The 14,595-nt window shown below is 42.6% G+C and overlaps 1 protein-coding gene across 2 annotated transcripts in view; it reads left to right on the forward strand.

The window, feature by feature from the left end:
• Positions 1-14,595, forward strand: part of apba2b (amyloid beta (A4) precursor protein-binding, family A, member 2b) — a 46,594-nt gene that overhangs the window by 18,039 nt on the left and 13,960 nt on the right. For both annotated transcript variants that reach the window (XM_052063077.1, XM_052063076.1), the window contains exons 3-6: positions 3,618-4,681; positions 7,989-8,069; positions 8,694-8,733; positions 10,251-10,396. In XM_052063077.1, coding sequence (XP_051919037.1) covers positions 3,618-4,681; positions 7,989-8,069; positions 8,694-8,733; positions 10,251-10,396 — 1,331 coding nt within the window. The remainder of the gene's footprint in view (positions 1-3,617; positions 4,682-7,988; positions 8,070-8,693; positions 8,734-10,250; positions 10,397-14,595) is intronic.

Raw genomic sequence — 14,595 nt, forward strand, 5'->3', positions numbered from 1 at the left:
GCGGACTGTTCCCAAGTCGACCGCAAGGGGTGGGAGGAGTAAAGTATTTGTGTGTCTGTGTGTTTTGCTTTTGTTCATGTTAGTCGGGGCCATTCCGGCTGTTGCTCATCGCGCGTGCGTGCGTATGCGCGCATGTGCATGGTTGGGCGCCCACGTGTACGCGATTCTGGGATGTTCTATATATACATGCAGAACATCAATCATAGGCCACAACACCAGTTGAACCAACGTTACATTTAATGTTTTACTACTCCAAAACAATCACAGGCCAACCTTATTAAGCATAACTCGCATTAGAACAATGATCAACAAACATTTCAATGAAAATTGAACGTGGCGTCGGGAGAAGTGGATGGATGGCGTACCCCCGCGTACCACGCCACCTACAACCCTGTTCACACAAAAGTCGCTCCAGAGTGTATATATATATATATATATATATATATATATATATATATATAAGATAATAAGATAATAAGATATCCTTTATTCGTCCCACACTGGGGAAATTTACAGCCTCCAGCAGCAAGAATGTATGTAGAAAGAAGAAAGAGAAAAAAAACAACAAACATCTTTCAATTAAATGCAATATGAACACAAAATGGATAAATCGCAGTACTATTTACAATTTTCCTTCACATCATTTAATTATTATTATTATTATGATTGTTATTTTTTATTCATCAGCCTGACAGCAGTCGGTAGGAACGAGCGTCGGTATCTCTCCTTCTTGCAGCGCGGGTGTAACAGTCTCTGGCTGAAGGAGCTACCAAGTGCTGTAAGGGTGGGCTGGAGGGGGTGGGAGGGACTGGCCATCATAGCTTTTAGCTTAGTTAGCATCCTTCTGTTGCCCACCTCCTCCAGAGTGTCAAGGGAGCAACCCTGGACAGAACTGGCCTTCCTGACCAGTCGCTCCAGTCTCTTTCTGTCCCGGGCTGAGATGCTGCCTGACCAGCAGACAATGCCATAATGGATGGCCGAGGCCACCACCGAGTTATAGAACGTCTTAAGGAGTGACCCCTGAACCCCAAAAGACCTCAGTTTCCTGAGTAGGAAGAGTCGGCTCTGTCCGTTCCTAATCAGGGTGTCCGTGTTTGGGGACCAGTCCAGTTTGTTGTTCAGAAGAACACTAAGGTACTTGTAGGAGGTCACCCTCTCTATGTCCATACCCTGGATGTTCATCGGTGCTGGTGAGGACTTTTTCCTGCAGAAATCCACAACCAACTCCTTAGTTTTCCTAGGGTTGATCTGGAGGAGATTCTGCTGGCACCAGTCCACAAAGTCCTTCGTCAGTCCCCTGTACTCCCGATTGTCCCCTTCTGTAATGAGGCCAACAATCGCAGAGTCATCGGAGAACTTCTGAAGGTGGCAGTTTGGAGTGACGTGTCTGAAGTCCGAGGTGTAGAGGATGAACAGGAATGGAGCCAGAACAGTCCCCTGCGGCGCTCCAGTGCTGCAGAGAAGCCGGTCCGACTCACAGCTCTGCAATCTCACGTACTGCGGCCGATTTGTGAGGTAGTCTATGATCCATGCTGTGAGATGGTGGTCCACTCCGGCGTTCTGCAGTTTGCCTCCCAGCAAATTGGGCTGGATGGTGTTGAAGGCACTGGAGAAATCAAAGAACATGATTCTCACAGTGCTCCCAGCCTTCTCCAAGTGTGACAGCACTGAGTGGAGGAGGTATGCCAGGTAGGAGGTACGCCGATGCCAGGCTGATAGGCAAACTCCAGCGGGTCCAGTGACGGGCTCACCAGCGGTCAAAGGTGGGCGAGGATGAGTCTCTCCAGCGTCTTCATCAGGTGAGACGTCAGCGCCACCGGTCTGTAGCTGTTCAGCTCCTTAGGGTGGGGGGTCTTGGGCACTGGGACCAGGCACGAAGTTTTCCACAGCTGTGGAGCTCTGCCCAGCTTCAGGCTCAGGTTGAAGATGTGCTGGACAATGTTACACAGCTGGTCAGAGCAGGTCCTGAGGAGCCGGGAACTGATCTTGTATATATCTTATATATATATACATGAGTGATCTACGGGTGATTTGTTTTTATTTTTTTTTTAACTGCACATACTGATATCTGTTTTCTAAATAACTTTTAATCTGTTTGTATTTCATACATCTATATATATATTGCGCATCGTCCCGCACGCGGTCTGTCCTTCCGTCTGTCCCTTTTCAAAACGTACCTACTTCACCGCGCCGCTGCGCGCCGCCACTGCGCCGCTCAGGCAGTGGCTCACTACGATCGCGCGGGCATCTTAGCGAAAAAATGTTGTCTACCCACAAGCATTGCAATGAAATTGTTAGTTATTTAGTAGAGCTAAACATCTCTTTATTTTCGCGATAAGCAATGAAGATGAACAAAAAGTTGAATCAAGCAACAACACTTTTGTGGGCCGAAGGCCCACCTTACCAGCCTTCCGCAGGAACTAGCTGATGAGCCGGCCGGAGGGCGGCGAACCACCACCTTACCAGCCTTCCGCAGGAACTAGCTGATGAGCCGCCCGGTGGGCGGCGAACCAGCTAGTTTATATATAACTGAACATGACAAGTAAAAAAAGTTATGTTATGTTTTCTTTTGCATCCCTCTTTGTCTGTCTCTCATCATATTACCCCGTTTACATAGTTGAAAGAGGTTTTGCATAATTTGGAGGGATCTGGCTTCCAAGCAAATACAATTCTTAATATTAAAACAGAAAAACAAACAAACAACAAAAACACTTGAATTGTTTGTGAATTATTAGTACAAGAGTAGTGGGGCTGAAATCTTTGAATTTGTATCTGCGTACTTCCCATGACCTCTGGTGTAAATTATTTTCTTCTCTCATTCCTGTATTTTCTGCTCCCAGGCATGCCATTTTTTGGAGCAATTATTAAACATTCAACCATAACATTCAACTTTTTAGAGTTACTATTTGCACATCCATCTGAGCTGTCACCAAGCTCTGCCCCAGTGTTTGATTTCATATTTTATTCTCCCAAAATGGTGGTCAGACACTGAACTGTATGACTTTAGAAGATTCCAGTGTTTTTGTTTTTGTTTTTTTTTTGGTCATATTTTTCATTAGCAGTCATTTATTAAAACATGCATTTCATCTGTTGCCTTTAGTTCCTTGTAAATGTGCTTTAAAGATTGTTACTACTCTCTTGCGTGGGGGTGATGAGTATGTTACCACAAGCGTCATTTGTACCCTTGAAGGGCACAACATAAATCCAAGTTATGACTATTATTATTATCTCTGGGGGTACAATCCAGACCACGCACAAAAGGTGAGCCTTTCTGATATAGAGAGATCATTAGAAAAACATACTGTTAAAATTTTACCCCTACGACAGAGTTTAAATCAAGGGTGTGCAGGGAGCGTGGCCAATTGGGTGAGACCAAAGGGGCAGGGTCCACCTCCACTCATCTGCTCCATTTTTGTCCTCAAACCGCCCCACCCTAAACACCCGTTTTATATTTTATTTTCCTTCGATAAAGGAGGAGATTTGTTGTTTGTCCAAAATAGGAATATTCAGTCTTGGCAAAGCACTCTACCTCGTGCATTAGTAATTGTTATGATTCACCTGTTTCTTATGCACCATCGATGAATAACATAAATGTTTGTGATCATTCACCCTTCCAGGATTGGCAGAGGAGGATGAAGGTGTAACTTACTACATCCGATACTGTCCCGAGGATGAGAGCTACATGGAAGGTATGGACTGCAGCAGCCAGGGAGACTGCAAACACGGTCACGAGCGGGCTTGTGTTACGCAGCCAGGTGAAGGCCACACCGAGTGCCAGGAGGAAGTTGAAGGTTGGGCTGATGAGGGTGAGGCAGGGGAAGCGGTGAGAGAGGAGGAGTGGATGGGTGATGAAGAAGAAGAAGAAGAAGAAAATGCAGCCAAAGAAGAGTGGAGAGAAGAGGAGGAAGGCATGAGCGAGACATGGAGGGAAGGCGATGAAGAAGGTGGCGAGGAGTGGAGAGAGGAAAGTCCGGGCAGGCAAGAGCAGTGGGCCGGTAGTGAGAGGCACCGAGTGGAGGAGTGGGCTGAGGGTGAAGGGGAGGTACGCTGTGAGGTGGTGGAGCAAGATCCAGATGAACAGATATACAATGGACGACCAGAACCGATCTTGGACCACAACCATCACAATCACCACCAACAACAACCTGCCTTGCAGGATGGCCTCCACACTTGTCGACCTGATGAGGAGGACGAGGACGAGGACGATGCAGAAAGCGAGGAGGACGTTCCAAATGAGGAACGAGAGGAGGAAGGAGATGAACACGAGAGACATGAAAGGGTCTATACTGGAGATTACTATGCCCAAGAGGACAATGGCAACTCTGTGCATGTCTCTCCCTTCCGAGGCCGGAAGGTGTTAGTAGTAGAGGGGGAGACGGGTGAGGAAGCGGAGGAGGACATTGACCAAATAGTTGCTGAGATCAAGATGAGTATGAGCATGGGAAGCCTCAGTAGTGGCACTGATCAAAGTCCAGAAGAACTGCTACAGGATCCGCCCACAGGGGACTACCTTCACGCCAAGCCCAACACGGCCACATATGCGCTCGGTCACCATCGCCATGACAGCAGACCCAAATCCCTCAACTTGCCTTCTGTGCATCATAACAACCCAGACCTCCAGAGGGGCCTCAAGATCCAACCACATTCCCCAGAAGATCGGCAGAGATGGCAACAGGAGCAGGTGAGCTGTAAGACATTTTACCTAAAGAAACCAACAGCTTCCCTCTGGGTTTATTACATCAGTCGCAAATAAGAAAACAGTTTGCCTGGTTTAGATGAATTTGGAGGACTGTGAGCTGGCTTATTTGCCTTGAGGCATACGCAATTTGGCACAGTGCTAGCAATTGTTTTCTTTTTAATGTAAAAACCCTTTTAAAAGGCATTTCCAGAACCCCTTTTTGAGTGGCTTTTGATTTAACAGTACTTCAAGTATTGAGTCAGACATCCAAAAATGTACTCAGTTCGCAGTAAAACAGTAATGCATATATGCTCAGAAGTTTTGCAGAAATTATATCTATAACCCATCTTTTTGAGGACTGTCTGGCAGAGACACTTACCTTGGAATATAATGAAAGAGAGTGTAGCCATCAGCAAGTCTGTGAGCTACAGGGGAAGTGTTTCTCATTCCTCCACAGAAAATAGCTGTATTCTTCCCCCTCCCACATGTTCTTTGATTTGCCCCCGTCCTTGTGCTTTGCTGTTACAGAGCAGAATAAATACACATATAAAGCACGCTCGCACACGCTCTACGCACACACCAAACCTGCACAGATGCTCCCTTACTCTAAATAGGATGGTGAGTAGAGACGTTTTTTAATATTTTGAAAATGCACATCTGCTCCACCATGTGTACAAGTGCGTGCACTGTGTGGTGCTTATTTGTAGTTCAGAAGTGGGTCACGCGATCTAGTAACAGTGCGTAGTTATTTCTGGTTACCACACACATGCACGCAGGAACGCACATGCACATGAATTCTCCAACATAATCGACGTACAATACTTGGTTGTACGTGTATTAGGATGTAATTAGTCTTGTTTTATATTGAAGTAACACAGTCCGTTGAATGAAGTTGTATCTTGACTACACTGGCTCCTGAAGGTTGAGCAGTATCTATAAGCGTCTGGTGTATTTGACCATAAAACCCAGTACGGGCAATATTATGATATTCATTCAAAGTCAAGCTAAACACATAGGTATGTGTAGCATTTAGATGTATGCAATCTTAATGTCACTGTGTAAATGTATTTATCTATTAATTGTAGGGTTTGGATTATATGGTTATAGTTGAGAAAATATTGATTCCTACTTTCTACATTGCATTGTTCAGTTGGTGTCAAATTCACATTTGCTAGTTTCATGTATTTGCGTATATATTTGGAATGGACCAGTATAGGTATCAGGGCAATACCAGCCTTATTTCAAGGTACTGGTTGTGAAGGATGCCGTTACCAGCCACTGATATGTCAAGCAAAACAAACTGATATTGAAAAAGTCTTCCTTGGCAGTGGTCAATGTAAATTGCTGCCATTTGACAGATTGTCACTCATCATGTGCATCAGATAGACAGCAAAGTCTTTGCTCACAGTTATCTTTCATTGTGTTAATTGAAATTTTATGTATCATCATCAGTAGGCTACAAGTTGTATCGGTACTTGGTATTGATTTCGTCGAGTACTCAAACGTGAATCATTGAACTGGCATCGGTTTGAAGGAAAATTGGTATTAAACGTTTATCCCTAATGTATCTTGTCCATATAGAAAGTAACACAACCAAAACGGGAAATGAACACCACTGCTAGCATGTAACCATAGATATAACATATGCATTTTAGTTTTAGCATGGATGTTGGACCTTGTGGGTACTCAACATGGTTTTTGAGATCCAACACAAATACATTGACATGGCACCTGCACCGTATTTTCCACACTAAAAGTAGCACCGGATTATGATGCGCACCTTCAATGAGTGGCCTATTTTGTAAATTTTTCATATATTAGATGGTGTTATTCCAACAGAACGATCAGATGTCAGTAAAACATATTTAATAAAGCAGCGACACAGTTCATTTAACCAACAGCAAGTTATAACATTGACTCGTTAACGTTGAACTCTATTGCCGCTGCTCTATTTCCGTGTTCAACTGCAAAACATGATCGCCTTAAGTTTGAACTCTGCGTTGTAAGCAAGGAGCCATTTTGGGGTCGACATATTAAGATATGATATATAAGATATCCTTTATTTGTCCCGCACTGGGGAAATTTACAGCCTCCAGCAGCAAGAATATAGATAGAAAGAAGCAAGAAGAAAAAAAACAACAAACACCGTTCAATTAAGTGCAATATAAACACAAAATGGATAAATCGCAGTGCTATTTACAATTGTCTTTCACATCATTTAATTATTATTATTATTGTTGTTATTTTTATTCAGCAGCCTGACAGCAGTCGGTAGGAACGAGCGTCGGTATCTCTCCTTCTTGCAGCGCGGGATGTAACAGTCTCTGGCTGAAGGAGCTACCAAGTGCTGTCAGGGTGGGCTGGAGGGGGTGGAAGGGTTACTGTAATAACCATACATTTTAAGGTACGCCGTGAGCTTTTAAGAAAATGGAAGGCTTTTAAGTGTGCCACTTAGTGCGGAAATACGGTAATGATCAGATCAGATTTCCAGTCTTGGCCAATGTTTTCAAAACTGTCCACGTTCTTCTTGAGGAATAAAGCAAATGTATGTTTCGACGGGTGCCTTCATTATGCAAATGCTGACGATGTCACTGTAGAAAGCGTGTACTGTACAGGGCTTTGGTCATATGCAATTTTATGGCACGACATGGATTTTAGCATCACTTCTCACTGAATAATACAAATCTCATTAAGGGCTGTTTTCACAACCGACTTACAGAACACCATGAATACTAATCCGGTCTTTAGCTCTCATTTCACAAAGAAGGACACTAATGTCACACAGTATATCTACTGATTCTAGCTCCATTTGCTTGACAATATTGCCGTTGAATGTCACATTTCCACTTTTCATCTCTACCCTCCCAGCGAGGAGCACGTTTATTGGCAAGATGCTTCATTTGTGCCACTAATTGCAGAATGTTAATAAGCAGTTGCGCACAGCGAGATAGATATATCCCGGGAAGTAAAGATAATCCCTCTGTGTGTGGTTGTGTGCTGGCTGCCCTGCTGCTAACCAAGTATTTGTAGGCAGCTGAGACAAAATACAAAACTGAATGAAGGGCAAGTAAAAGACAGATTTAGTCACTTTTTTCAAACCTAACAATGTGGTATCTATTCAAATTCAAGGAAATTGTGTTGTATTCTCTACCAGTTAGGAGAGTTTCGTCAGCACTGTTTTCTAAGGTCAAAGGTTTTTTCATTCGGGATCGTAGCAGGTCCAGGTACTTCCTCGAAAGCTTCCTCACTGCCACTATTGTGTTTTGTCCTATACTTTTTTCACACCTGTTTGTCTGTGTTGCCCTGCCAGGTGAACAATGGTGCAGAGCAGCCGAGAAAACAGCAGCGCTCTGACCTGAACGTTCCCTTGGAGAACAACAACGCACCTGACGTAAGATTCATACCCTGCTCCTGTATTCTCTGATCGTGATACCCCCAGTCCACTTTAAAATGCTGATATTTCTGTTTGGATGTGACGGTGGGTGGGTGTGATTGCACAAAGGGATCCTTTTGGAATTGCACCACAGCATGTCCTCTGGTTATCCGTTGGTGGGTTTTTATTTTTTTAAGTGAGCTACTTGCCTGATTTTATGAAAACCGTATACAAACAGGCGACGGTTGTTTTCAGACCATTTTCCACACGTTGCTTTTGTCCTTGGCTTCTCGGAACAGGTTATATCCTGTAAGAATAAGATGTCACAGGTCACACAGCCCGGTAAAGTTTTTTTGTTTTCCTCTATTTATCTAACTTCCACGGAATTGCCTGCAGGGTGATTTATTTGTAGTGTCGCTACACCCACTTCTGCAGTGCTCATGAGCATAGTGCAGCAAGCCCATTTCCTGAATCGTTTATCCATTTTTAATTGAAAGCATTTGTGGTCATGGTTGAGCAGAAGAGTATTTCAGCTGAACATGAAGGCAGACACGCGGGTGACCACAACCATTCACAAAAAGCAGTTTTTGCTCAAAATAACTCTTCTTTATAGCATAACACTGTTATGTTGTTGTTTTCTAGACTACCAAAAAAGTTGCGTCGTTCCCCAGCTTTGTTGATGGTAAGTTCATCTGTCTGTACATGATCTGCTGTATGTTGACCTCAAAGTAAATCAACCGCATTGGGAGGGGCTGATCTCCACCTCCAGTCAATCCCACACTGTCAGAAGAAAAGGGGTGAAATTAGAACCTTTTAGGGTCCAATGGCTTGTCAGTGGGGCAGTACCCTCACGGGTAAAGCTATTGTACCCTGAAACAGGGTACATATCGCAACCCACACAATATTTGGTGGGCCAAATATGTAGGTTAGGGTACAATCGTGGGCAAATGCATAGAGGACCCAATATGTACCCTTTTTCAGACATACAACGGTGTGCCTTCGTATTCATGATGAAAGTGAATAATATCCAGTGGTTGTTATAACATTAGAGATGTTTTGCACAGTCAACATAATGTTAAACACCCCTCTCCAAAAATGCATGTCTTCACATTCACAAAACTACTGAACGAGTAGAAAATTTCACGGAAAGTAGTTGTAAGCGGGCGATGCAAAATGGCTGTCGCCGTCATTTATCAAGGAAGGGTTACCTATACTGCCAGCCAATCACTGTACTCTTCTATTTGAACAACAGGGCACTGCTATGGTCCACCTTATACCCATTTGATAGTTTGTACCATTTATGCACCCTTACTTGTTTGTACCTGGTGATTCAACATCGACGTATGTAGTACATCAAAGGACCCCAATGAGTACCCTTTTTTTTTGGTTGAGCTCCTTCTGTGCTCTTTCCCCGCCTGCTGACAGATGTCAAATCAAATGATGAGTGAGGGGCTTAGCTGCCCGTCTGCTTCCACGGATTGTGACTGTACAACAAGGCCCACAGTGGCTGTCTTGTCTACATTTACATACCACAGACAGATTAATCACAAGCCAGGCTTCCTCACACATAACGCCTCCATCAGCTCCCAACCAGTTTTCCTTAACATAACATTGAACTATTTCATATTTATTGGGCCATAGTGCCTCTTCACCGTTTTTGATGCCTGTGCAGTCAATGATTGACAAGTTTGTAGTGGAATTTTTCTCTGAGTATTTGTGATTCTTTTATTCTTAAGTCAAGTCAACAGTATTTATAGAGCACTTTCAAACAGCCATCGCTGTATACAAAGTGCTGTACATGGAGCGATTTAACATACACAATAAACAGTAAGACAAAATGGTAATAAAGGCGGTAGAAAGCCCCAAGCCGTAAAATCATGCTGAGTCGAACGCCAAAGAATACAAGTGAGTTTGGAGGAGGGCTTTAAAGATGGGCAGCGAGGAGGCTTACCGAATGTTCAGTGGGAGGTCATTCCAGAGAGAGGGACCAGCAACCTTAGCAACTGCGTTTGACAGAACTTACTCAATTTTATTCGATTGTTTCTGCACAATTTTTTTTAGATGTTTTCTCATTGCTCACACAATGTGTTATTGTTCTCTCGCCACGGTGCTTGGCTCTGCTTCACCACAGCGACACCAAACCCCATCCGTCTCTCTTGTTGGCTTCGTACCAATACTTATCTTTTCTCCCCGCCGTAGTTCCTGGACCCTGCGAGCCAGAAGATCTGATTGATGGAATCATTTTTGCTGCTAACTACCTGGGCTCCACTCAGCTGCTGTCTGAGAGGAACCCTTCCAAGAATATCCGCATGATGCAAGCCCAGGAGGCAGTCAGCAGGGTTAAGGTACTGAAAGACTAGAATACAACGTCAAAAATATCCCTTTTGGCCATATAGCGAATCAGAACATTTTATAAGGTATGATAATGCTCCAATTAGATGGTGTCAAACAGACATGTTTTCATTGCTGAACAATTCTTGAACTAGCAACTCAGACTACGCAGTTACTGTAAATTTAGTAGTACATGTATAGTTCAGCCAAGTGACTGCTGTAAGTCGACCAAGGAGTGTTATTGGACTACTTTCTCGAGATTGTACCAGTTAACTTTTTTTATGGAACTACATACAAACAAGTAGGTAAACTCACAGAAAAATACTGTGATGCGAACAATGATTTTGACAGTAATTTTCCATTTGATGCACAATATGACATGCACATAATGATGGACAGCATTGTCACATCTTTAGTGTGCGTGTGCGTGTGTGTGTGTATAGCATGCCATCTCGAATAAGGATGAAACTTTACTGATGAGTTTGTCATTTATTTATGAGGAACATATATCTGTAACCCATTTCACAACATGCACTGATCATTAGCAAACACAGTTAAGGCTCCACACTAAATATTTACACAGTGGGATGATTTAATAACTGAAACAATTCAAATAAGAATGAATTCATTCATAATAAAAATAATAATTATAGTGCATTCGATTACTTGACTTCTACAATGACTATATAAATGGAAAATTATGACATCCACACATTGAATCTGTGGAGCTCAGAACCTGTCTGCCTCTGCCCTGATCAAATTCACTAAAATTGCATTACACCACCTGCGCTTGAGATATGGTCCAACCAGGCGTAAGTTTAGACTGTATTTTCAAAGAGGTGAACACACTCTCACTATGCCAGAATGCCCAGCATGGTGCAGACCGATCTGCCAAATTGGCAAACAGGCGCTGTTAGCTACACCAGTCCAGAAGGAAGGGCGGTGATTCAGACAGATCTCCAGATTTTCTCTTCTATAGTCCTACACCAATGATGTTATGAAACCATGAGACACCGCGAACCATGAGACACCGCAAAAAGTATAATACAGCCCTGGATGAATAATTCAGGCTAAAAATAATACACTGTACAATAATGACAACTGGAATGTCAATTATATGTCCAAAACATATTGTAATCAATAAATATAAAAAGCATATTTATTGCGTGCATATATATATATATGTATGTATGTATGTATGTATGTATGTACGTACGTATTGTATGTATGTATGTATGTATGTATGTATGTATGTATGTATGTATGTATGTATGTATGTATGTATGTATGTATGTATGTATGTATGTGTGTGTTTGTGTAACTGTGACAGGGCAAGAAAAGAGTTAATCAATGCTATAAAAAACACCTGTTTGAAACATTCCCCAGGTGAAGCGCTTAATTGGAAACAGGTGAGTGTCATGGTTGGATATAAAAGGAGCATCACTGAAAGGCTCACTTTTTCACAAACAAGGCTGGTGTGAGATTCGCCACTCTGTCAACAACAGCATGAGCAAATAGTCCAACAGATTAAAAATGTTTTGCAGCAAGTAATTTCAAGATTTCATTTGTGACGGTCCGTGATGCCATCAAAGGATGCAAAGAATCTGGAAAAACTAGTGATGGGTCCAGCGACACCGATGCATTGACACATGCGCCGGGCTCACAGAGCAAACCACGTGTCGATGCATGTGCTGGCTCATTACGTCACGTGATTGACACGTGAACTGCGTTGACACAGTCCAGGCTTCTAATTGACACACCGGCTGCGTTGACACAGTCCAGGCTGCTAATTGACACATCGACTGTGTTGACACAGTCCAGGCTGCTAATTGACACATCGGCTGCGTTGACACAGTCCAGGCTGCTAATTGACTGCACCGGTGCAGTTTAGACTGCATCGGCTGCTTGGTACAGTACAGGCTGCGCCACTTAGTCCAGGGGGCGTCGACTCAGTGCAGAGGGCGTTGACGCAGCAAAAGCCCGCCGCACAGTGTTTATAAGGAAGTCGTTTGGCGACACAAAGCCACCTGCCGAAACAAGCCAGACCTCACTCACGCTCGCTTGTCGAAGTTCGTGTCAGTGCAGACTTCGTGTTCGTGCCTTGCCTTCCTTGCCGATTATGGAGCAGAGACGCAAATCATCCGCCGTGTGGGACCATTTTGATGTCCTGGAGAATAAGGTATTATTTATTTATTTATTCAAATCGCCTTCTGTCGCCGAGAGCCTCTCGCCGAGAGGCACTCGCCGAGTGCCTCTCAGATTATTGACGTGTGTTGTACCATTCTAATCCGAATACATTTCAAGGTAACTCTTAGTTACTTCTTATTCATATTTCATTACAGGTGAAATGTCGAATTTGCCAAGTCGAATTGTCATACACCAACAGAAGCACCTCCACCATGCTGAGGCATTATCGGGCCAAGCATGAGAATGAAGTTCGCGATACACCCAGTATTACGCCAGGTATACAAACGTTCACTCATCTTTTCACGGTTGCTATGTTGATGATTTAATTGACAATCAGTAATTATTATTGGTTGACTCTCCCCTCCATGTTTTGACAATCAAGGTTCCAGGAAGCAGCTGTACTGGAAGGACCAACACACTTCTTTCCCAAACCTCTCCCACCTCGCAAAGGAGTTCCTTTGTACGTCAGCGTCATCCGTCCCTTGTGAGCGTGTGTTCTCCACAGCAGGAGAAATCGCTTGTAAAAGACGCAACAGGCTGAAGTTTAAAACATTGGAGAATCTTATTTTTCTCAATAAAAATGTGAAATCAAAGCCCACAAGCATCCTCATTCAAATGATCTTCACATTATTTGAACACATTGAATGTTGCAAAATGAATGCATGGATGTGAATGATATTGTACACTTCATCATCAAATTGATGAATGACCTTATGAAAATGTTTTGGAACAGTTGTAGATGCAAAACCGTGCTGGCAGCTACATAATAGATAATAAAAGAAAAATATCCCAAACCATAGGGATCCTCCCAAAAACTAAGGATGTGCTGAATAAGTACACATACTTTTATTACTTCCATATTTGACCTATTGTGTGGGAATATGGGGAAATGCCAGTAAAACACTGTTTTAAAACTACAATACAAAGCAATCGGAACAATCACTGGTTCCAAATGGACGGAACCCACAAATCCACTGTTTATCAAATTAAACAATGAAATCTCATGACCTGATTGACTTCAAAATTGCCCAATTAATGTACAAAGCACACAATAATAACCTTTGCCAAAAGATCCAGAAGCTTTTTAAAATTTGAGAAAGTTGTCATAATTTAGGGGGTCCTAATCTATACAAAAAAATCCAAAACACGAACGAACATCACACAAAGGAGTGTATCTGTAATAGGTGTAAATCTGTGGAATGATTCTGAAACGGACCAGTAAAATGAGGAACTCTCTTGCTGAGATTAAAAATGAATTCGAGAGTAGTACAAGACAACTACACAAATCAGAATTAAGCTGATAAATTCGATACACTCATGAAATATAGCAATACATCAGAAATACATTGATGAGATTATTTAATATATTAATGAAATGTAGCATCCATTATGAATATGAGAAAATCGACATATACATGTGCTCTAAAGAGTATGTACTGTATATACAAACCTAATGTAAAAATGTATTAGTACAGCATACATAAGGGTAAAAGCATTTGTTGATATTTAGACTTTCTTTCCTATTTAGAAAAATGATCAATTCATATATAAGAAGGGGTAGGACTCGGGGTAGGTTTTTTGCTTCTTTCTACTCCTTTGAACACATATTTGTGATGATGAGTATTTTCTTTTCCTTTTTTTATATTTTACCTTCACCTTTTGCCAATTTATTACAGAATTGTATATTTTATATGTTCAATATACAAAACAATTTATCAGTCAGTTCAGTCTGTTAAGTGGGTTGGCTGCAGGGATCTTGAAGGTCCAGCAGGTGGCAGTGGTCAGTGACACAGTATCAGCACAGTATCAACACAGTGTGTCAGTGTGTCGACACGCCTCATGAGGCCTCATGGACCCATCACTAGGAAAAACCTCTCTGCAAGACCGAAAAGCAACATTGGATGCCCGTGATTCCTCAGGAGGCACTGCATTCAAAATTGGCATTTTATGTGGAAAACATATTGCCATGCATGCTCAGGAACACAGAAAGCCATTGTCCGTAAACTCAGTTAGTCGCTACATCTAC

The sequence above is a fragment of the Hippocampus zosterae genome, chromosome 4, assembly GCF_025434085.1.
Source record: "Hippocampus zosterae strain Florida chromosome 4, ASM2543408v3, whole genome shotgun sequence".
NCBI classification, from domain to species: domain Eukaryota; kingdom Metazoa; phylum Chordata; class Actinopteri; order Syngnathiformes; family Syngnathidae; genus Hippocampus; species Hippocampus zosterae.